Consider the following 22,947-nt stretch of genomic DNA (forward strand, 5'->3'; position numbering starts at 1 on the left):
GCTTTTCTATCGCCACCGTAGTAGATGTGGAACGTGAAAGTGGTCGCTCGCCATACAATGCTGCAATCAAGCGACATATGCAGTCACGGACTGGCGAATGTCAATCAATTTTCGTGCCTTGACCGTTGCATCCGTAGCTCACAAGTCACAAATAAGAGAACAGACAAGAGAGAACATGTTCGGACGGCACAAAACAGAACTAAAAGGTAGGTTAACGACAAGTTGGCTTTTTGATAATTGTCAGTGCAGACTAGCGTATGCTTAATGCAGAATTATTTGAAATTTGGTAAAGCCAGATCAAGCAACGGTTCCTACTAATGCCAATAACATATTATTTTGAAGATTCGAATTCTCTCTTAAAATGTTTTTAGCAACGAGTTGTGTGAGGGAGATTTCGATTTTGGCACTGGTTGAGAATATTCGTTTGAGGCATCTCAAAACAGTTAATCTGCCAAAAATGTACTTCAATTATTTAGGAAGATGATACTATTACTATGCTATATGTTATGTTTTCTCACTTTAAGCTGTCTTGGCTACATTACACATTGATCAATATGCTGTAAAAAGTGTTGTTTAATATTCAAGGTTTCATTGCAAGAATCCTCCTAACGTAGTTCTACGTTAACTAGGCAGTCGTGAAACACAGCCCTTCGGATTCAACTTTTATTATTTTTTGGTTAACTTTTATTAGCACCCGTTGTAATAAAGCCATACCGAATTTACGCGTAGCTTTCGTCGACAGATCCCCATCAGATCCGACATCGTCTATTAAGCTGAATCCCAATCTATTCACCCTTCTTCTAACAACAATTCCTTTTCCGAAGTGTTTATGAAGATGTAGAGGCGAAGATGTCCTTAGTCTTTAGTAGCAATAAGTATCAGACTAACATTCCTTCCCATCCTAAGAAGACCCTCATTCGGACATGGCCGGTACCGGTATTGATCAGCAGCAGGGAACGGATCAGGTTACACCATGAGACGCAGCGGTACCCTTCCGAGTTTATGCTTGATTTTCGATGAGAAATTCTCTTTTTATAGTTCCAGTTGCGATGAACGTTGGCTTGCCGCGGGGCAAATGGCCTTCTAATCAAAATACTTTTTCGGAAAATGGTTTATTTTTCATTTTTCGGCTCAAAGTCAGTGTTTCGAAGCTCGCATTCGATGGTCTAATTTTCTCACACGCGCGATCTCGTTCTAACGAACACGCTAGCATGGGCATCTCTGTCAGACTCTCTTTATCTATCAAGCATTCTCACGAGTTTTTGCGAGTGTGTATTAAACTATCAGCCACAATCGTCGCTCTCGCTCGTCAGTGCAACCGATCGATCGCGAGGCCGTAAGAACGCGCGTGTGTAAGCGAGAGCGTAAGATGAAGAAGAAAAGAAAAAGTAAAGCAAAATCTGATGAGTTGTTGGCTCTGTGAGTTGGTTGTGCAGAAAGACGCTACGAGGCTCTGCGTTCACGAGTGTGTAGGTAGCAGAATGTATGCGCACAGTACCAGTGTTTGTTTGTCGTACTCTTAGGTGGAGTAAGCGTTGAATGCTATGCTTCTCATATTCGCTTATATGACGGATGGCACTGTTTGCTTCTCGCTCGATTTGCAACAAGGCTCAAAGTTTCCTTAGCCTATGGATGTTGAATACCATTTATTTCACTGGAGATGTGAATAATTGGCTTATACTATCTGATCTGTCGGTGAGGAAATTAAATAGCAGAAATTTTGACTTCTGGTTAGTTACTTTTTAACGGCTGAGTGATATATTGGGATTTTTCTTTCGTACACATTAGAAATCTTTTTATGCACCTGTTTATTATGTTTACTCTACCGAGTACTTTGTAGAAAATAAAGTGTAATAATTATAGGAAATGAATGCATTCCTGTTTTATAAAATTTAGACGAAATTATACGTTGAAGAAATAATTATTCAAATAATTCGTTGTCAATGCAATTTTAGAAAAAAAAAAATAAAATAAATTCAATATTCAATTAAAGTTAACAGAATGTGAAAAACAAAAAGAAGCTTAATAATTGTCATGACTCGAGATGAAAAAAAGTCTCTTCTAGCTAACAATAAATCAACCAATAAGACGTACCAACTGTCAGTTATTAAATCAAATCAAAACTGAAAAACTATTCAAGCGAGGTGAGATTTTTCAGTTTGTGCTCTCTTCTTTAACAACAAGTTTCAACATAACTTCAATCAGCTATGTTTATATGCATAAAATTAAAATAAATGTTCAGGCTGGCCGCTTATTAGGGCAATGCAAAGCAGTAATATAAAACTATTACTCTTTCCTAATTTATACGCCCATCAATTACGTTCTTCAGTCAATACACTAAACAAAGCTAAAGCGAGCTCGCCCTCACGGGTGATCCAGTAAATCATCGAAAGGTGAATGTAAAACCCATTACTTATTTGGGTGGGCCTGTGGGGGAGCTTTTCCTCGCAACGGTCGTTCCATAGGGACGAATCGTAAAGTAATAGACAATCTCGACGAACGAAAGCAAACTCGCCCCGACGAACAGGCCGGTGGTGCCCCCTACGGAGACTGCTCCATCCGCAGGTATCGGGATCCAGGGTGGAAAATAACACGTGAAAAATCGATTAGACTAACCCATTTCGCTTAGCCCTAACAGATCACCTACACTCACCTACCAGATCGAGCCGGCCACGGACCACATTGCGTTTGTAACGTTCCGTCGGCAGTGCGGACAGTTCGATATCAAGCGTGGAGAGGCGTTTTTCCGTGTACAGAGTTTCGCGCGAATCGTGCACCACTGCAATGTCTAGCTCCGTGCAGGAGGGCAAACAGTCGCAGACGACGCCCTTCCCGGTAGACCAACGCGGGATTACGACGGTCAGGTCCTCGTAGTGTGCATTCAAACAGACCAGACCGGTTATGTTGCACTTCTGGGATGGATCTGCGTGTCGAAGTAGTGCATTCGTTATATAAACTATAAACATACAATATACAATCTTTATTGTTGGATCTTACCGGTGTTTGGCATCAGATGGCTGGTACAATTGCAGGTCTTTAATTGTTTATCTTTCCGGCACTGAACCGAGCAGGCACTGTAGCTGTAGTAAGCGTGAACATTCAAATTATTTTCGTCTGGATAGCGACACTTGCGCTGCTCTACATTGACTTGTTTTGTTTCTGGATCATTTGCAATGTTCTTGATGGAGATTTGTCGTCTTTTTTCAATAATTAAAAATAATCAAGTTTTTGTTAGAAGAAATTATCATTAATAGTAACTCACTTGTATGCCACAGAAGCATCAATAATTAAAACCTCTGACTTTGGAGTTATTAAATTTGGGACATCTTCCTCTCCTAGGGTAAACACGTATGCTTCGGTCAGAAGGGTAATCTTCAACCGTCCTGGGCCGGTAGTTTTGTTCGATATCATATCGATCTTAAGCGGGACTTTGGCGCTGGTTTGAACCGAGTTCACTGCATAGCACAGACCGATTTCCGTTTCCATAGGTTGGAAATATTTGCAACAATCAAACGGTTGATCATTCCAGTAGCACTCCTCAAGAGTACGTTCGCATGGACTTCGAACCAGGCGAGCAAAATGTGAGAAATTACTAGAGAAACAATTCTCCGCAGGATCATCGCCCGTGCATTCGTTCACAGTGTGATATGATTCCCCGCGGAAGAAAGCAATTTCGTTGAGAACTTCTTCCATTGCGAAATCGTGATCTTCACCCCATAATCTGAAATGAAATAATTACACCTATGTTAATGGAAAGAATAACGATTTGATTAAAACTCATACTCATCAGCTACTACTTGAATTCGTTCCATATTGCGCATTTCACAAACTACTATTGAAGGGAATTCAGTGTTCCAGTCACGGTAGTTTGTCTCTACGACAAACGAAATTGCGCTGGTACGGAAAGCCTCCAGAGAGGCATCGATTAGTAGGGCCGATCCAAACCAAGAGATAACAACGCAGATGCTCCAGAAAATCCTGCATAAAATAGTTTTAGGTTACGAACTTTTACCGAAAAAACAACTCACCTTTCAGCAATGTGATAAGAGTCGTCCACAATGAACCGAACACCGTGGATTGAAGTGTTGAGCAAATAATCCTTGATAATATCTATGAATCCCATGGTGAGATATTTTAAATAAACTGAACTGTACGATGGTTGAAAAGAAAAGCGTTTTCAAGTTTGAGCTACCTTACGGCTCTTGAAGAAAAGGGAATAATTTTTCGGCTCATGGTTTATGCACAATAAACAAATCACTGTTCCTTTTTTCGACACAAACATTATTTATTTATAGCACCCCAAAGGTTGTATAATTTCAATCAGACATCATAAATTATTCACAGATTGCGATAAAATCAGAGAATGTATCTGTCGATTATCGCCGACAGCCCATCGGTAAGACGTACGCGGAATGTTTCGTCCTGTTCGAACGATTTGACACACAGCTGCACCTTTGCCGTGCCATTACGAATAAAGTCATCGAACGATTCGGATGAACCCATCAACGGTTTAACCAGCTCGGCCGGAATCAGAATCAGATGGCTGAAGAGGACGTTCTCTATCAGTCCCGCTAGGTGGTAGTACTCGCAGGATGTCTCGAATTCTTTGCGTGACAGAATACGTTCCATGTTTAGGTTATGGGCCGTCACGTTTGCTGATAAAGCAGTGTAGTAGGCGTCAAGTAAGCTGTGCAGGTGTCTGGTTCGAAATTCCCCCATGCAACCCAGCATGATCAAAGTCAGAACGTCCAGAGCAGGCGGTGCGTAACGTGAAAGTTGATAATCAAGCAAAATGGCAGAAGTTGGTTGGGGTGAACCTACAAAATTGGATCATTATTTCGAGTATTTATCACGGTCGAGAATAAACCATCATTTTTATTGAGATTATCCGCAGTACATGGGACGTCATCCCCGCTAAGTTCCGATTAAAACAAAGAACAAAAGGATTCGAAATTAAACCGAAATGCTTGAAAAACGTTTTTAACTTATCTAGAAAAACAATCAAATTCGCTTTGACGATCCCTATACACTTGTAGAATTGCTCATTTGGCGTATGACTGACATTTGTGCTATTTTATTTTTGTCTTTTGTATTCTTTCACAAATTTGTCTTTGCTTCACTCAAATTATAAACTTTTAAAGGTAGGTAGTAGCACTCTGGTGGTTATTTCGACACTGACAGTTTGTTTCCACTTGACATATCCTCAAACAATAAATATCAAAACAAACCGAAGTACATTCAAGACTTACCTTCACCACTGTTCACAGCAGATGACTTAACTGTGTCATACAAAAACATTATGTTGTTACTCCACAGGTCGCCGTGATTGACAACATTTCTATAAACACTCGATGGTTTCGCAAAAAGATAGATTTTCCTTATCACTCGCGGAAATTTTTCTAAGATAAATCCTAGTTTATCGGATTTTTGGTACTTTCCTATCCGCTTTATCAATTCACACATGGCGTCGATTGCATTATCCAGATTTATTTTCCGCACATAATTACCATCATCTACGTACGCATTTTCGTCCAAAACGCCAGGATATTGTTTTGTAACACATTGCTTCGTTTGGTTTTCAAGCACCAACGAAGCGGCGTGCAATTTGGCGACCGCCTCCAGGGCTACTTTCAAGTGTTGGTAATCTAGTAAAATCCTGTTACTTTGTACCATTTTATAGCCTTTAGCTTGAAGATTTTCGGAAATAAGCAACTTTTCACCTCGGCTGTAATACGCTCTAGGAGCGAAGGGCATCGTCCCCGTCATTACATCCTGAAGTCTCGGTAGCAAACCGGTGTAGAGCCGAATTTCTTTCTGAAAGCAACCCATTTCCTGTACGTAGTCGGCAAGTTTTGGCACATGTTCGGGCAATATCTTAACGAAGAAGCTGATGGTTTGCTCTTCTGTAGACTCTTTTCGGAGCACAATGTTAAGAAAGTAATGATCGCCTAAATATCCGACAGGCTCACCCTCAGCGCTCAAACGTTTCGCGTGGTGAGAAAGAATTCGTAGCTTTGAGGGACATTTTCCTTGTTTCTCCAGGATATATCGCTCCACGACTTGCTGTATTTCCACCTCTGTTATACTCAGAACGCTAGCGTTGGATGTGGAATCCATACTGTAAACCATTTGGAACTAAGTTTGGACGCTGGAACATTGCTAGTACTTAAAGTACTAAATGGCGAAATTCCTTACGGGACTGTGCTTGCGCATATCGAGATAAGGAAGTGCTTAGCAACTTAATTCTTATGTCATCTATAATAAACAACCAGAGAAGCTGTCTAGGGATTTAGGCAATAAATCTTTCTTTGTACCAGAGAAGAAACAATTAGATTTGTCTCTAGGCGAAAGAAAGTGATGAAATCTTATGTGTTTAATTGATTTTTTGGTTAATTAGTATCGCGCCAATACGTTTAGAATACAAAGTTTAAGAAGGAAATTTTTAGTTCTGAATTCTGTATGATTTTTTTTATCAAGGGGTACTTTCTAGAAAATTATAAGACACGAATTTTTAAATTAAATTTTACAATTTTTTACATTCTGTTTGCATATTTAAATTTAAAATCAGTTTTAATAAAACTTGACTTAGTTTTTTCAGATGTTTTCCCAATTGGTTACAGGTGAGTAATTTCGGATTGGTCATCTAGAATGTAGCTGTCCACCAGATCGGCCAGTAGATCCTCCATCACGAATCGATAGCTTCCACTGGTGTCCCACGCCGTTGTACTGAGCCAGGAAATGGAATTTTCCATTAGGTTATCGAACGAAATCGGAATCGGACATTCTTTGCACTCCGAAACCAGCTCGCTCGGAAGTAAGGTTAAATGACGAAACAGAATACTGTCTATCAGTCCGGCTAGTTTGTACTCTTCACAGGATTCACGGTAATGATCGCCTGGGAAAACTCCTTCCACGTCGATCTGAAACCATTCCAGTTCGTTTCGCAGATACTCGTAATACAGCTCAACCAGCCGTGCCTGATAGACGGTTCGAAAGGCGCTGGTCGTGGTAGTATTCAGTAGGGACATCACATCATAGGCCGGTGGTGAGTAGCGAGCTATCTGGAAGTCAATCATGACACAATTCAACGGAGCGCTGCCATCCCTTAGCAGCAGATTAGGGAAATCGAACGGATTGGGACGAACGACCGAGGAACGTTTTCGACGGCGTCGTTCGCCGATTACACATTGCCCGTCAGCACCAGCTTCAGTAGGACCTAAAATGTAAACCAAAATGTTTGTTTGCACCCCATTTCGTGGACTCTACTGTACATGCGCGTTATGAGCATTTGTAGGGTTTTCGATATAGATAATACGTTTGTTAACATGAAAGCGAGCGGAAATTTTGCGAATGCGACATCACGTAGAGAGTTAGTGTAAGATAATGTAATTATTATCTACGTATGAGCTTGTTTGCGTTTTGCGCCAAAGACTCGTTTTATGGCACTTCATGGCACGTGCGCTTATTCACGGATGTTTTATCTCTTGTCTCAACGCTGCTTTACTAATTGTTCTATTTTTAGATTTATCATGCATGTTTTGACTCAAAGTGAAATATAGTGAAAAATAAATATTAACATTGAAACCGATATTCGGTCATAATAAACAGATAAATAAATTCCTAGTCAAATTAGAGATTATCATTCTGATTCGCTTTGAAATGCTCCAGAAAGTAATGAAATTTGCGGAAATATTTTATAAAAAGAATGCCAGCATCTCTTTTAAGCATCTTTCTAATATTTTTTAGAAGCTATTTTTTGTAAATATGGATTTACATTAATTACGAAAGTATCCAATATTGACAAATGTTAAATAAACAATAAATATCAGTGATCGCCAGCTCAAGTACCAAAAAATTTCATCTCCATTGAATCGCATTTGTTAGTACAAGCGTGATTAATAACAAATACAACATTGACAAAGAAATGAAGTGAGACACAGATCCAGCAAAATCCAATTTTATTGAACTAACACATACCCATCAACAATTTGCGTTATCATATCACTAATCCGATGCCGATAGTCGGCGTACCGTTCGAACCCGTTGATGGCCGCCCTTACGAAAACCTCCGGTTTTCGCGACTCATCGTACCAATCGGCACCATTGAATATCTCATAACAGTCGGGCTGTGGCGGCCAGTGAAAGTACATGCAGCTTTCGATAAGTCCCGCAAGGTGATAGATTTGGCAAGATTCGAAATATACCGTTTTCGGCAGTACTTTCTCTACGTCTAGCGAAGGGCTCTGCTTCGCTAGCAGCGCTCCTAGCGCATCATAATAAATCTCTTTCAACCGCTCGAGATGTAGATTGCGGAACTCGCTGAGAGTCGTTAGCATTATGAGTGACATTACATCATACGCCGGTGGTGCAAGACGGGAAAATTGATAGTCGACAAGCAGAACATCCACAGGAACTAGAAGCAAAGCTTGTTAGTAGTGAAACCTATCCGCTCGTAACGAAATGTGTTAGTAATGATTCGTTAATTACCTGGATCACTGTTTGTTGCGGGTTTATCCGTATCTTCGTATTTAAACATTAGATTGTTATTCCATAAGTCCCCATGATTAAATACATTCCTATATACCGTCGACGGCTTAGCAAAATCGTAAATTTTTCTAATTACTTGCGGAAATTTTTCTAAGATATAATCTAACCGGTCTGAATTTTTATATTTGTCTATTCTTTTAATCAGCTCGCTTAGAGCTTTGATCGCATTTTCCAAATTAGTTTTTCGTACATACTTTTCATCGTCTATGTACACATTTTCATTCAGATGACCTGAGTAGAGCTTTGCAATGGGTTGTTTTGTTCGTTCCTCTAACACCAAAGATGCAGCATGCAGTTTGGCTACAGCTTTAAGCGCTACTTCCAGGTGAGCGAAATCCAGCAAGCTTTTGTTATTTTTAACCATGCGGTACCCTTCTGCTCGCAGATTTTCAAAAACGAGCAGTTTTTCATCTTTCGTAAGGTATGCCCTGGGAGCGAATGGCTTCATGCCGATGGTTACATCCTGCAGTCGTGGTATCAGATAAGTATACAGTTGAATTTCTTTCTTGAAGCAACCCATTTCCCGAACGTAATCAGCTAACTTCGGTACCTGTTCGGGCAGAATCTTCATAAAAAAACTGAGATATTCTTCCTCCGCGTACTCTTCTTCCTCTTCCGAATAGTGTACCATTTTTTCTCGAAGCACAACATTTAAAAAATAATGATCCCCCAGATAGCCAATCGGTTCTTCACTTAATCGTCTTATTTCGAACGAAAGCACTCTGAACTTGGCATTATATTTGTCACGTTTTTCCTGCAGATAACGTTTCACTATCACGTCAACATCCTCGTCCGTTAAACCAAGCTCGGCTGCGTTCAGTTTGAGATCCATGCCGACGTCTAACAAGCGGTAGTTATTACTCGACTAATTCTTTGCTTGCTCTAATGCACCCTTTTGTAAATCTAAAAATACGGTACGAGATAAGATAAAACTATATATCGTAATAGAGAACGGGAGCAGCATTCAAAACACACCGAAGGTCCATGCGTCAACATATCTATATTGAACGGGTTTCAAGCTAGTGTGCTGATGGAACACCACAAATTCGTCCGTACTGTCATGTTGCTGATTCACGCGGTCTGAAATTGGATGAACTGAAATGTTGACATTTCGCTGATGAGGGGAAATTCACATGTGTGACATAATTACATACCAAAAAGCTGCACTTCGGGAAGATTCCTGCAAATCTGGTTTTACAGGATCTTAATAGTTTATTAAAATCACAGCACCAACAGCATACGCAACTTGCTTAAATCTTCGGTGATGACTAGCGAGATAAACTGCACTGTACCACTGAAATCCAGTTTGGTCCACCAGAGCGGAGCACAGCAAATACTAATCGTGGCAGCAAACCTCACGTCTTCCGCTATCTTGTCCGCGTTTGGGTGTCTGATATTATAAACGTGTTTACTTTCTACACACCAGCACAGATTGGTTTTTACGGCGGCAAACTTTCCACTTTGTCCGTGGTGAAGGAGAAACGCCAAATGTTTGAAGTAAATGCTTTGCTGTTTGCTTCGTTCTATTGTAGCAAGCAACTCTATGCACACTCACGTGCCGTGCGTTCATTGCAGTGAACGCTACGACTGAATGGCGTGCGCGTACCTTTCCGTTGAACCACTGCCTGCGGTGCTTGCTGGTCGTGAGAGCAAGCCAGCAAGCAAACAGGCGGATTTTAATTATTTTTTGCTGATTCATTCAACTACCGTTTGACTGGGCTCTCTAAATCGCGATAGACGTAATTATTAACTATGGATGATAATCAAAAAATCCTAACACAAATACCACAGAGTGTGACCAGCGACGCATTTAGTGATTAATACAAACGAATGAATGCATGAAATAGTTATAATGCTTTCGATGTTCGCCTGTTTATAGAGTACTTACCTAATGAATTATGTTGAAAGTGTGTTAACGAACGGGTCGGGAAAGCCAAAAATTAACAAATTACCGTCGTGTTTGGCATCTTTGGACATTTCTACGCTTCGATTAAAATTTGATTTTTTTTTTCAAAAATGAATTCAAATAGCAATAACCACGAAACGTTTGAATATTGCTTGTAGAAAGTTGTATCGGAGATATTAGATACATTCCAGCGTTACGGTACACCATGAGCAATTATTGTCGAAGGACCCACAAACCTGTTATTAGTGAAGATGATTTTTAAAATCAACTCGTTTTTTCTAACGTCTTTTCTCTATTTAAAACTAGCCCAATATTGCTCGAGATTCGAAATTAGTCTGTCTTTAAGTGCTGATCGATAAGAGCTAAAGGTAGACGTCATATATCATTACGAAATTAAAAGCGACGAGTTGGATGACTCATTTTGCCGAATGAGTGATTTCTTCGAATCTAAATGCTAGGGCAAATGAATAGAATGTTCTGTATGAAGATGAGATGAGTTGGAAATAATCGGATTTAATTTCAAATTCATCAAGAGACAGATTTTAAGCCTCGCATACCCTTTCGTTTTGTTCACATAAGAAGTATTCTCTTGGTTACAACCAAAACAACCAACACACGAAGAAATGTGCCAGCTACTTGGGAAAAACACTTCTCGTGTTTTCACTGTTTTTCACATCATTTGCAGTTCTATCCCATTGACCGCCACCAAGAAGCCGAATGCTTTCGAGGTTAGTGCTCGTTTTTCGTATTCTTTGCTCGGTTTATCAAACTGAAATCACGACGTTCTGACCATTATTATGAAAAATAAGCTATCAATCTGGCAAATCTCAGTTGATTTGTATTGCCATCAATTGTGAGCAAAAATTAAAAAAAAAGTTGGTCAAAGAATATTCAGAAACACTTCCAAAACGAATGTAAATTGTAGTAATGACTTTTTTGCAACATATTGCGACCACGTCGCAAGGAAGCCGGACGACTGTGCAGTGAAATCGGTTCTCTTCAAGAACCCCACCGGCACCAGGAATAGAGGGGCCCAACGTGTTAGATGGCTCGACGGCGTTGAAGCCGTGATTTGTGACGCTCAACGAATTGGTGACGAGTAGTCCAGGACCAAGTACAGTGGAGAGGAATTCTTGGTACAGCAAGAACCACCCCGGCTCTCGGCTGGTAGAAGTAAGAAGTAAGTTCATTGGCGAGCTTTCAGCTGTATCGAAACCGTCCGGAAATGTTCCGGTTTTTAAAGAGCCTGCTAAACCCAATACACAAAAGTACGCATAATAGAAATGCATTGCAGGTTACAGTAAAAACCCGGGCGATATCACAATTAAATCAAGAATACTGGTCCACACGGAAAAAAGGGGAAATCAAATCACACTAGAATTCAATAAGAAAATTAACAGAAGCGAAATTAATTACCTAAGGCCACGTTGGTCGGTTCAGGCCATATTCCAGAGACCTCCACAGAGAGGCAACACAAATCCGGTTATAATTGGCTCCCATTATAGTTTGGTTCGATCAGTAAATCCCCCCGCTTGGGTAAAGAGGAATGGTACATATACTTTATAAGCGTTAATAACGTTCCCTAATTTTCCGCTTTTTTCTCTTCACGCCTTGTGCCACTCTGTTTGGATAAACCCTTTGGTTTTATTACTTTCTTATACCGTCCCCACCGTCGATAATAAAAGCTACCGTTACAAGGTTCAGACAAAATCACGAGGATGTCCAAGGAACATTTTTGTTATATTAGGTTTCGTGATGATGGTACCGCTTCTGTGCACGCCTGCCCTTCGAATAGCACCTTCCAATGCAATGTTGAACAATGCGATAGTCCGTCAGCTTGCTTCAAACCATCTAACGTCACAAACGAATCCGATGTCTCACCCGCTATCCTGACGCTTGATTTTGAACCATCAAGGGTGGCACGTATTAGCCTAATCAGTTTTGTTGGAAAACCATGCTCAAGCATAATTTGCCACAGCTCATTTCGTTTAACTGAATCGTACGCCGCCTTGAAGTCTATAAACAATTGTGAGTCTGCAAGTTGAATTTCCGGAATTTATCGAGGATCTGTCGCAAGGTGAACATTTGATCCGACGTGGAGCGTCCCTCTCGAAAACCGCACTGGTATCCGCCAACAAAGGTTTCCTGAAACGACCTCAGTCTGAGAAACAGGATGCGGGAGAGAATTTTGTATGCAGCATTGAGCTGCATTCGATAATTGCTGCATTCGAGTCGATGGCCTTTTTTGTAAATAGGGCATATGAGACCTTCCAGCCAGTCCGCAGGTAATACCTCCTCAGTCCATACCTTTAGTATAACCTGATGGATTGCACAATACAGCCGTTCGCTCCCGACTTTCCAAAGTTCGGCGGGGATGCCGTCCTTTCCAGCTGCTTTGCCGTTTTTCAGCTCTCTCGCTGCTTTCCTAACCTCGTCTAAAGTTGGTGGATCCACAATCGTTATCCTGTTGACTGCTCCATTCAGCAATGCATCGAAATGTTGTTTCCAACGCCTACCCACTTCCGTCGTGGCACATAACAGGAGTTGGCACGGTCCGGATCCTGATTCTGCTAATCGTATTAAAGATGCGTTTCCTATCGTGCATCTCGAAGAAATTCTTCTCCCAGTGCTGATGGTTCTTTCGACGATGAAGTCTCTTTTCGGCAGCTCTAGCATCTAGGTGTCTCTCTCTGCTCTAGCGTGTCACAGCTGCAGCCAATATGTGACCTCTGGCTATCGATTCTTCTCATCAATCACTCACTGGCACTTTGCGCCAATCCACTCACTGGAAGAGGCTGCAGCAGTAGTACCCAACACTTCCCGCGCTGCAGTTCTGATCGCGTCGTGGATGTGTCTCCACTGTTCGTTCAGGTTCTCTCCGAGAGGTTCACCGATCCGCTCATCATCTTCCGAGAGTACTCTGCAGCAACTCCTTCCGCTGATAACCACCGAATATTCAGTCGTATCTTCCTCGTTAGTTTCCATATGAATACGTTGGACAACCGGGAGCGGATCTTGGTTACTACGAGATAGTGGTCCGAGTCGACGTTTAGTCCCCGGCAGGATCGCACGGCTGCGACATCAGAAAAGTGCCGGCCATCAACCACAACGTGGTCGATCTGAGAGCAGGCCTCTCCATTAGGGTGTTTCCAGGTGTGCCTCCGAATGTTTCAACCTGCAAAATGGGCACTACAGATAACGATTCCTCTGGCTGCAGCGAAGTTGATTAGGCTCTCTCTACCTCTACCTTAGGCTTTCTCTACCAATAACGGGACGAAAGAACTCTTCACGTCTGACCTGTGCATTTGTATCCCCGATGACTAACTTTATGTCATGTCTTGGGCACTCTCCATATGTCCTGTCGAGAAGATCATAGAACGCCTCTTTTACGTTATCGGGGTTGTCGTTCGTCGGTGCGTACACATTTATCAGACTGTAGTTAAAAAATATGCCCTTAATTCTCAACACGCATAGACGGTCATTGATGGGCCTCCACCTTTTGACACGCTTCATTTGTTTTCCATGTAATACGAATCCGATTCCATATACTCTGCTTTATCGCCGCCACTGATAGTAGATGTGATATTTGAATGTCGTGCCCGCTATAGGATCTACTGCGCGCTATTCGCGTTCTCCCGTCTTCAGCCATCGTACTTCCTGCAAGGCGGCAACCTCGACCTTCATCTTCTGCAGCTCTCTTGCCAGGACAACCGCGCGTGCCGGTTCAAATAGAGTCCTGTCATTCCAAGTACCAAGTTTCCAATAGTCGTTGTCCTTTTTCTTTTGCCTGGGTCCATACCGATTATCCGGTTATAGTTCCTTTCCTGAATGTCTCCTAGCGAAGGTTGTTTAAGCTAGTCTCGTGGACAGGGCTGCTGTCTTGCGTATAGCGTTTCATAGGTCAGCCGCCCGCTCCGGATCAGCCGCTGTTAATGCCGCCCCTAATCTGGTCGCATACCTGGTACGGAAACGGCGATTCATCGTGCAGTGGGATCACCGTCGGGAGCCGCCCCTAACCTGGAGTCAGACGCTCACGGCTGGCAAGGTTGTTACTTTTGCCAACACTTCGAGCACTAACTGTCACATAAAAGTGGCAACATGACTGGAATAATGTCATGCTGGGAAGATTTTGCCATAGCATTGAACCACGATTTCTACTGAGCCTTGCTTCGCAGGAACTTCGCAGGCACTGAACAGAAAACAAATTGTTATTTTACCTAAACTTATGAGCAATCACTGTTGACTTTTTACCTCTACGCACCTGATACAAAATCGAATAATAGAGGATTATCTATATGAATGCGAAAACGGTTCAGTTGATCCAGAACACTTGTTAAAGAGAAAAAATGACTGAAGTTTTTGGAGCGTCTTAGTAGAATACGAAACCTAAAATTAAAAAAAAAAGAGGAAAACTTATCCAATTTAATTCTTATTAATTTTAGGAGAAAAAATGGACAAATAAAATCTCTCATTTACACATTCGACCTTTTGAAATGTTGCTGATTTGTTTTCATAGCATGACTCCCTGTGAAAGTAAAACGTAAAAAAATTAGCTTTATTCACTATGACTTAACGTTCTTTACTACATACATTTTCACAATGCACATTTTATATTATTCGGTGTAAAACTTTTGGTACTGATATTAAGACAATGATTATAGCCTACTACTTATGTATGACACGACATGTTCTTGCTTTCTTTATTATATCTGTATTCTACACTTCATTTTCTTTACGGTATCGCATTATTTGTCCAACTTAAAGTAAGTGGTCATGCTTGATATTATATACGCTCAGATCTAATCTTTAATCATTTTTAAAGTTTTTTAGTTGTTTCGCTAATAAGTAATCTTTAGCTTTACGTAGCCGTACATCAAACACCACAGCAGAGTCCCAGAATCCTATTTTAGACAAATAGTGCTATATAATCTACACTTCCGTTTCTATTTATCCATTGATTTTCTGTCCACACAATTGTATAATCTCTGAACTTAGCGATAAGTACATATACTAAACTAATATCTGCGGTCAAAAAGTACATACTAAATTCTGATTGTACTAATATTTTGTACTTTAAAATTGTACGAAAGAACAGGTAATTGGTAGATATTTTTTACAGCAAGTTTTGATAATAATCAAAAGTTTAGTAAACGGATAATTGTTACATGTTATACGATCTCCCAATTATTGAAGTGCGCTGGTTATTTCACAGCTGTAATTTTTATTATAGAGCTTTAGCAACCACGAATGATTTGAAACTTTACGAACAAATAGGTAAAATTTTGACTAGTGCAACGAAAATTACTTTCATACGAATTTGTCAAGATTTAGTAGTAGTCATGTGACTTTCAGTGGATATGTAAGATTTAGATTGGTAGAATAAGACACCACTACATAGACATAGCTTTTTTTCAATTCGATCATTTTCAAAATCCGAAAAAATACTCCAGCAACTCTTCGACGCACTCAACCATCGTTTCGCGATAGAAGTCGTCTTCGTTCAGATACTTTAGCACAAACTCATCTCTGTTCACATTACAAACTCGATGGTATTGGTCGGGATCTTCGTGATGAAGATTGTCCAGCACGTTTTCCGGCAGATTGGTCAGTGCCAAATATATGCAGGAAAATATGTGTGCAATTATTTTGTAGTGACTGAGACTATCACGCAGTTGTTCTCGGGACAGTATCAGGTCTGGCTTCAGCGAGAAGTTTTCTAGCTTTTCTTGTAGAGTATCATAGTAGAACTCTAAATAGTGTTCAAAGTACCGATCCCGATCTGATCTTCTGGTTGTGAGATAAATGGCCAACAAAAAATCAATCACCGGTGGTAGGTAGCGACAGATTTGAAAGTCAAGTAAAATACATGCCTTGACTTGGTTCTCTTCTGTGACGGGATCTTTTTCATACCGGAACATAAGATTGTTATGCCAAATATCTCGATGCACCAAAACGTTCTGAAACGAACTAGTTGGTTTGACGATATCAAATATCCGATGTAAATTGTTATCCAACTCTTGCTCCATCAGTAGCTTCTTTTCGGGCTGTTTACCATATTTTGTAGCGTTTAGTGCCATAGCTTTAATACACTGAAATGATATTTACATTATTGTTTTAGATTAAAGTCACATCCCGCGCGACTCGCTTACACTAAGACCTGCCATAAACCACTTGTTATCGTGTGTCACTGTTGTTTCAAACAAGATATCACTGTACATTTCATCCAGTCTCCGTCCGCCACCAATAACATTGAATTCATAGTTGAGCGAAACGGCATGCATCTGTGCAATCGCCTCTAGAACTAGATGTAAATATTTACCATCGAGTGGCGTCTTATGGTGCACCATAGTGAAACCATATCGTCTCTTTAAATCTTCTAGAACGATTAAATCACCACGAGCGAGATAACAATCGGGACGCCATTTCGCCGGTTCTTGATTGAGACCGAAAGCAGAAAAAATTTCCGAGTACACTCGAGATTCTTTCTGAAAAAATCCCAGCTCTTCCATCATTGCCCGCTGATTTCGGTCGATAATTGGTAGTGCCTTGAGGAAATAGTGACTCGAGGTACAGCTTCCATTGTCCTAAAGGAATGGATGAAATCCGTGATTAAATAACAACTGTAGCTGTTTTTAATTTGATGCTAATACTTCGACAGTTATTTCCAGCTCCAGGTACTCTCCCAGAAATCCTATATGACCGGGAATTTTTTCCAGTTTATAGTCCAATATCTTCGGGTTGTTCAAATGAAGCGATTTTTCAACTATCTCTTTGCATTCCTCGAAACTCACAAGATTTTCGTAACATTTAACACGCCGCATATCGTTGTCGGTTTTACAGTTCATTACACTATTAATCTATCCTGCTGATTTGCCCACTGCTTTTACAGCCGATCGGCTTGAGGTGATGTTTGCGACTAGTGACTAATCGTCTCGTGTTACCAGGCAAGGCGTTTTGTATTATGTTGAGTGGTCAAATCATTTAACTGATTGCTTCCGTGCTGATACGTGCCATTCACAAACACTTCCAGCGGATTGTATGACAGCGCAATAGACTAGAGTGATGTTATCTCGATGGTGGCAGTTATCATCCTTCGTGAAATTTGCAGATTCTTTTGTTGGTTTTTGGGGGTTTGTAAACATAAACTTTGAAAATTACATTCGCTATCGCGGGAAATTGTGTCGGGCGGTTGCAGGTTAAGTAGCAACGGCAGACGTCGATTTAGGCTGATATTTTTAATTCAAGCAATTTTTAACAGTGAAGCTATTTTTTTTTGAATTATTCATTAGACAGTAAATTGAGTATAGATGAAATTTTTTCATTTAATTCAACTATTTATTTGTTTCTAGTGGTTTTCCTGATTAAAAAAAAATCAGAATGCCAAGACCAAATAAGTTAAATCGCAGGTAGCTATGGTATATACGACTCCAAGCTGTCTATGCAATTTAACACACGAAATTGATTGGATAATTCAATTAACTCATGGCGCCATTATTATTTTCACACTTCACTATTTTCACTACAATCATCTATGAATGCAACGCTAAATTATCTCGGATTTTTTCTAACCTAAGTGTAACTTTCATTTATGTTTCAATCAAAATGCGCTAAATATAGCCATTCATCTGCAATGGAGGAATAGGATTGTAGCGAAAATAGGACCAATATAGCGAATATTACTAATAAGGACTAATACGTAGCGTAGCTGAATGTTGATAATAGAGAGAAAGAGGTAACATAAAATAAAGGATGACCACAGATATAGATAGAGACACCGAGATAGAGATAGAGAGACATGGGAATAGAGATAAAGATACTTAACCGATCGGTGTGAAAATTTATATGCAGGAGTTTTGTGGCCGGGGAAGTTTCTTACGATGGTTAGACACATCTCCCCTTTTAAGAGGGATGGCTCCCATGCCAATGATACACAAATTTCTGCATAACTCAAGAACTAATTTAGCAAATGGAACCAAATTTGAGTATGAGGGTTCTACGAGGAAGGATTTTTTTCTATGGTGAATTGAGACCCCTCCTCCTCTAAGAGGGGGGGCTCCCATACAAATTTCTGCATAACTCGACAATTCATCAAGCATATGGAACCTAGCATGTGGGGGTTTTTGGAGACAGAAATTTTTTCTATAGTGTATTGAGACCCCTCCCCCTTTAAGAGGCGGGGTTCCCATACAAATGAAACGCAACTTTCAACATAACTCGAGAACTAATTTGGTAAATGACACCAAATTTGGCATGAGGGTTCTACGAGGCAGGATGCTTTCTATGGTGAATTAAAACCGCGATTCGTATATTTGGGATCTCTGGTCACTGCCAACAATAATACGAGTAAGGAGATCCAACGACGCATTCAAGCTGGAAATCAAGCCTACTTTTCCCTCCGTAAGATGCTTCGATCTGGAAGCGTACACCGCCGCATAAAAGGTGTTGCGGACTATTTTCGTGGTGGAGTACAAACGGAAAGCGGAGAGTAGCGGATGCGTATGAATCACAAGCTACAGGCACTGCTTGTAGAGATTCCCATCGTACACCTGGCGAAAGTTGAGATATTACGGTGGGCCGGCCACGTCACAAGGATGCCGGATGACTGTGCAGTGAAATCCGTTCTCTTCAAGAACCCCACCGGCACCAGGAATAGAGGGACCCAACGTGCTAGATAGCTCGACCAGGTTGAAGGCGACTTGCGTGTGTCGAGACGTGCAACGAATTGGCGACGAGTAGCCCAGGACCGAGTACAATGGAGAGGAATTTTCGATACGGCAGGAGCCGCCCCGGCTTTCGGCTGCTAAACCTAAAAGCTCTTAGAAGGAGGAGAGCAAGCAACAAGCAACAATGTGAGTTTTATTGTACTCTTATAGCGGTCTAAATGACCACTTTTGGTCTTAAATGCCATCATAAGAGTGTAATAAAACCCAAATTGTTAGTTGAGAGAAGGGGGGGGGGGGGCTCCCATACAAATGAAACACAATATCTGCATAACTCGAGAACTAATCAAGTAAATAGAACCAAATTTGGCAAGTTGAGCGTTTTGGAGGCAGGAATTTTTTCTATGGTGTATTAAAGCCGTTCCCCTCGCTAAGAGGGGGGCTTCCATACAAATGAAGCACAAATTTCTGCATAACTCGACAATTAATTTAGTAAATGGAACCAAATTTAGCATGTGGGGGTTTTGGAAGTAAGAATTTTTTCTATAATGTATTGAGACCCCTCCCCCTTTTAAGAGGAAATTTCTGTATAACTCGAGAGCTAATCAAGCAAATGGCACCAAATTTGGCATGGAAAGGTTTTTGGAGGCAGGGATTTTTTCTATGATGGTTTGAGACCCCTCCCTTCTCTGGAAGGGGAGTTCCAGGATTTGGTTTGGATTATATTTGAGTTTGATTTGGATGAAATTTAAATTGAATTTATATTGAATTTTAATTGGATTCGGATTGAATTTCGATGAATTTTGTATTAGATAATAATTGGATTTAAATCGGTTCTGAATTAGATTTGGATATATTTAGATTGTATTCAAATGGATCCATATTTGATTTGGGTTAGATCGAATAATTTATTGTTTGATTTGGTTTCGAAAATAAATTTGGACAATTTTTTTAAACTTTATTTGACTTTTGATTGAATTTGTTCTGTATTTGAATTAATTTGGGCTAAAAGCGGACAGAATTTAGATTGAATTCGAATTAGATTTGGATGGAATTTTAGTTGAATTTTAATTAGATTTAGATGAAATTTGTATTAGATATGCATTGAGTTTAGAGTTAAAGTTGTATTGAAGATCTATATTTGATTTGGATTAAATTCGATAGTTTATTATTTGGAAATGATTTGGATTGAACTTGGATGGGATTTGAGTTGATTTGAGTTGATCACTGGACACGGACAGAATTTGGAATGAATTTTGACTGATTTCTTTTAGATTTTAATTGAATTTTAACTGGATTTGGATGAAATTTGTATTGCCTTTTGATAAGATTGTTGGAAAGTTGTTCTTGAAAGTTTGTTGGAAAGTTGAATGGATTTGGAATAGATTTGGATTGAGTTTAAAGCGGATTCTTTTTTGATTTAGATTGTATAGATTTGGATAATTAAATGTTTGGATTAGATTCGGATATGGAATAGATTGAATATGGGTTGGATTTGGATTAAATTTGAAATTAATTTTTGGAGTACGATTCGATTTGGATTGACTTTGAAGTGGATTTATTTATGAATCGAATAGAATTGGATTGGATAATTCAATGTTTGGATTGGGTTTAGATTGTATTTGGATTAGATTTGAATTGGATTTGGGTTGAGTAAGGATTGGATTTGTATAGCATAATTTATGTAATGTCTCAGGCTATGAAATCATAGCAAATGCTTTACTGAAAGGTCATTCTGTTTACAAGGCAAATATTGATGTAAATAACGTAATATTTTCCCTGCTAGATAAGAAAAATCAGGGGGTTTGTGTACAAGACACGACCGCATATATAGGTGACGCAGGACTACGTAAGTCTCTTTGTAGGGATAGTAGCATGTATTCATGCTTGTAATCATTCGATTCTTCATGTATACGTGCTTTATGCAACATATATACATGCTACATGCGTTGTATGTAACATTTATCAAAGCAGTAACATTGCATACGTTCAATTCTCAAAAGATTGTGAATTTGAAAACAATTTAACAAAATCAAGAACACAAACTATTACTTTCCTGCTACCTTACTGAAATTAAAGATTGTTTTTATTATCCATGGTTTCCCACGATGAAGGGATTTTACCGATTCAATCCTATTTTATCAACAGCACATCTTTTCACTACACTTCTGATGAAACGGCAAGCATGCGTATTCATACAGAGCCGTATTATAACCGAACACACAGCTGTAGCACATTTTTCCAACACAGATATCAAATTCGCCGAGGTTTAATCGTCTCGCAGTAAAGAATTTGCAATCTGTTGGGGCAACGAACTTGCGTCATTTTTTCTGGCACACTTCCCTAACACAGACATCAGATTGGACTAGGTTTAATCGCGTTCGTAAGAAATCTGTTGGCTCGAGGGGGCCTTGTTACTCTCTCTGGCGTACTTCCCAAGCAAGGACATCAAAATGGTCTAGGTTGAACCGCGGTGTTAAGAAATCTTGTTGAAGTGAGGTAACTGTTACTTGTTTTGGCTTACTTCCCAAGCACAGATATCAAATTGGTATAGGTTTAAATCATCGTAAAGAATCTTCCAACCAATCACGAAGCGAGAATTCTGGTAAAACATAGGTTCATTATTTTCAATAGTTCAATAGTTCAACATCAAGAATCCATACTTTTCTTCATTTGGGTCAATTCTTAGAAGATTTTCCGATCAATTGGTGTAAGAATATTGAAAATCGATCGGAAAACCGCTGAGCTATTAGCGTTCAAAACCTTTCATTTTTCGTGACGCTCGCATTTTTCGATTTTTTGGAATGACACCCTATCTCAAAACTTGCCGTAAGACGTAGTCCTACGTCAAAACTGAAGGAACCTGCATGAGGTGTGCGATAATTGGCAAAATACACTAACATGCTTAATAAAGGAACAATATTCAAAAAAAATGTATACAAAGGACAAAGCGTATCCTTTTTAATGGCAAATTATTTGCATTTTTTCTGAAACTAGAGCTGAAACTCATACTTGGTATAGCGTGGGTGAGCTGTCAGACAGCTGAATGGTACTTTGTATTAAAGTATGCTCTCTATGCACAGCGGATATCAATCAGCATTCTCACATGGTAGTAGAAAACAAGTTCAATTGTTTGCTAAGATTTGGTCTAAATAAACTAGACTAGTTCTGGCTAGATTTTAATCAAGACTCTCTCTAAACAACTGTTTATACGTATATGCACATTTGCGTATTGTGTGCTGAAGTCTAAAAAATTTATTTTAGAATTTTATGTCGTCGCATTTTACTGAATTTACGCTAATATGGACGCTAGATAGGACACATGAATGTAGACATAGCATACGCGCCTCTTTGTCAACTATGATACGCGCGGTACTTGCTACTAACCATCACATTCCAGGATGCTACCATTAGCATGATTAGACAAGTGCCAAACGAAAAGGTAAGCACTGTCAGCACTCAGGTGAATGTTCTGGTCTTTTTTTGCTTTTGAGAAAAGAGTATTGCATTTAAAACCAAATCACAGAAGAAACTATTTTCAGACACTATTTATAAATAAAATAAACAAAATAAAATTATAACAGTATGTGCTTTCAAAAATACAGCAATCTGGCGAGTTTAGAAACCACATTACTACAAGCCAAACTAACGGACACATTTTCTTGAAGTGTCACTCCTCATATCATATCTTGCGAGCAGTTAAAAGCCCTAAAGATATTCTACTAACAACAGTCCGGCTCGCGAGCTTCGCCAGTTGCTGCTGCACCTCATCCTGAGTTGCACGGCGTGATAATCTCATCGTTATAAATAGAAGTTCTGGCACTGGCACAAGAA

The 22,947-nt window shown here is 39.9% G+C and overlaps 4 protein-coding genes across 4 annotated transcripts; all 4 read right to left on the reverse strand.

Moving 5' to 3' along the window:
• Window positions 1–2,413: 2,413 nt before the first annotated feature.
• Window positions 2,414–4,123, reverse strand: LOC128740853 (sodium channel protein Nach). Its single transcript, XM_053836422.1, has 6 exons — window positions 4,029–4,123; window positions 3,784–3,978; window positions 3,263–3,721; window positions 2,998–3,197; window positions 2,654–2,923; window positions 2,414–2,550 (listed from the first exon to the last, which is right to left on the reverse strand). Exons 1-6 carry the CDS (start codon window positions 4,121–4,123, stop codon window positions 2,414–2,416), a joined length of 1,356 nt encoding a protein of 451 aa, XP_053692397.1.
• A 233-nt stretch (window positions 4,124–4,356) lies between these two features.
• On the reverse strand, window positions 4,357–6,117 carry LOC128740854 (uncharacterized). Its single transcript, XM_053836423.1, has 2 exons — window positions 5,250–6,117; window positions 4,357–4,817 (listed from the first exon to the last, which is right to left on the reverse strand). Exons 1-2 carry the CDS (start codon window positions 6,115–6,117, stop codon window positions 4,357–4,359), a joined length of 1,329 nt encoding a protein of 442 aa, XP_053692398.1.
• A 494-nt stretch (window positions 6,118–6,611) lies between these two features.
• LOC128740855 (uncharacterized) lies at window positions 6,612–10,040 on the reverse strand. The gene is made up of 6 exons (XM_053836424.1): window positions 9,702–10,040; window positions 9,523–9,627; window positions 8,488–9,450; window positions 7,978–8,413; window positions 7,505–7,512; window positions 6,612–7,216 (listed from the first exon to the last, which is right to left on the reverse strand). The coding sequence occupies exons 3-6, from the start codon at window positions 9,377–9,379 to the stop codon at window positions 6,615–6,617; spliced, it is 1,938 nt and encodes a 645-aa protein (XP_053692399.1). The 5' UTR covers window positions 9,380–9,450; window positions 9,523–9,627; window positions 9,702–10,040; the 3' UTR covers window positions 6,612–6,614.
• A 4,986-nt stretch (window positions 10,041–15,026) lies between these two features.
• On the reverse strand, window positions 15,027–17,350 carry LOC128742644 (uncharacterized). Its single transcript, XM_053839068.1, has 3 exons — window positions 17,104–17,350; window positions 16,603–17,037; window positions 15,027–16,542 (listed from the first exon to the last, which is right to left on the reverse strand). The coding sequence occupies exons 1-3, from the start codon at window positions 17,296–17,298 to the stop codon at window positions 15,880–15,882; spliced, it is 1,293 nt and encodes a 430-aa protein (XP_053695043.1). The 5' UTR covers window positions 17,299–17,350; the 3' UTR covers window positions 15,027–15,879.
• Window positions 17,351–22,947: the final 5,597 nt, after the last annotated feature.

The sequence above is a fragment of the Sabethes cyaneus genome, chromosome 3 (assembly GCF_943734655.1).
Source record: "Sabethes cyaneus chromosome 3, idSabCyanKW18_F2, whole genome shotgun sequence".
NCBI lineage: Eukaryota > Metazoa > Arthropoda > Insecta > Diptera > Culicidae > Sabethes > Sabethes cyaneus.

What these genes read in the sequence shown, in the direction of transcription:
- LOC128740853 (XM_053836422.1), bottom strand. Translation starts at nt 4,123, where the DNA reads ATGGGATTCATAGATATTATCAAGGATTATTTGCTCAACACTTCAATC. An exon ending in TCTTATCACATTGCTGAAAG is followed by an intron (nt 3,979 to 4,028) that starts GTGAGTTGTTTT and finishes TATTTTATGCAG; the next exon opens with GATTTTCTGGAGCATCTGCG. An exon ending in ATTCAAGTAGTAGCTGATGA is followed by an intron (nt 3,722 to 3,783) that starts GTATGAGTTTTA and finishes ATTTCATTTCAG; the next exon opens with ATTATGGGGTGAAGATCACG.
- LOC128740854 (XM_053836423.1), bottom strand. Translation starts at nt 6,117, where the DNA reads ATGGATTCCACATCCAACGCTAGCGTTCTGAGTATAACAGAGGTGGAA. An exon ending in TGCTGTGAACAGTGGTGAAG is followed by an intron (nt 4,818 to 5,249) that starts GTAAGTCTTGAA and finishes CCAATTTTGTAG; the next exon opens with GTTCACCCCAACCAACTTCT.
- LOC128740855 (XM_053836424.1), bottom strand. Translation starts at nt 9,379, where the DNA reads ATGGATCTCAAACTGAACGCAGCCGAGCTTGGTTTAACGGACGAGGAT. An exon ending in CGCAACAAACAGTGATCCAG is followed by an intron (nt 8,414 to 8,487) that starts GTAATTAACGAA and finishes CTTTGCTTCTAG; the next exon opens with TTCCTGTGGATGTTCTGCTT.
- LOC128742644 (XM_053839068.1), bottom strand. Translation starts at nt 17,298, where the DNA reads ATGAACTGTAAAACCGACAACGATATGCGGCGTGTTAAATGTTACGAA. An exon ending in AGCTGGAAATAACTGTCGAA is followed by an intron (nt 17,038 to 17,103) that starts GTATTAGCATCA and finishes CCATTCCTTTAG; the next exon opens with GACAATGGAAGCTGTACCTC. An exon ending in GGTTTATGGCAGGTCTTAGT is followed by an intron (nt 16,543 to 16,602) that starts GTAAGCGAGTCG and finishes ATATCATTTCAG; the next exon opens with TGTATTAAAGCTATGGCACT.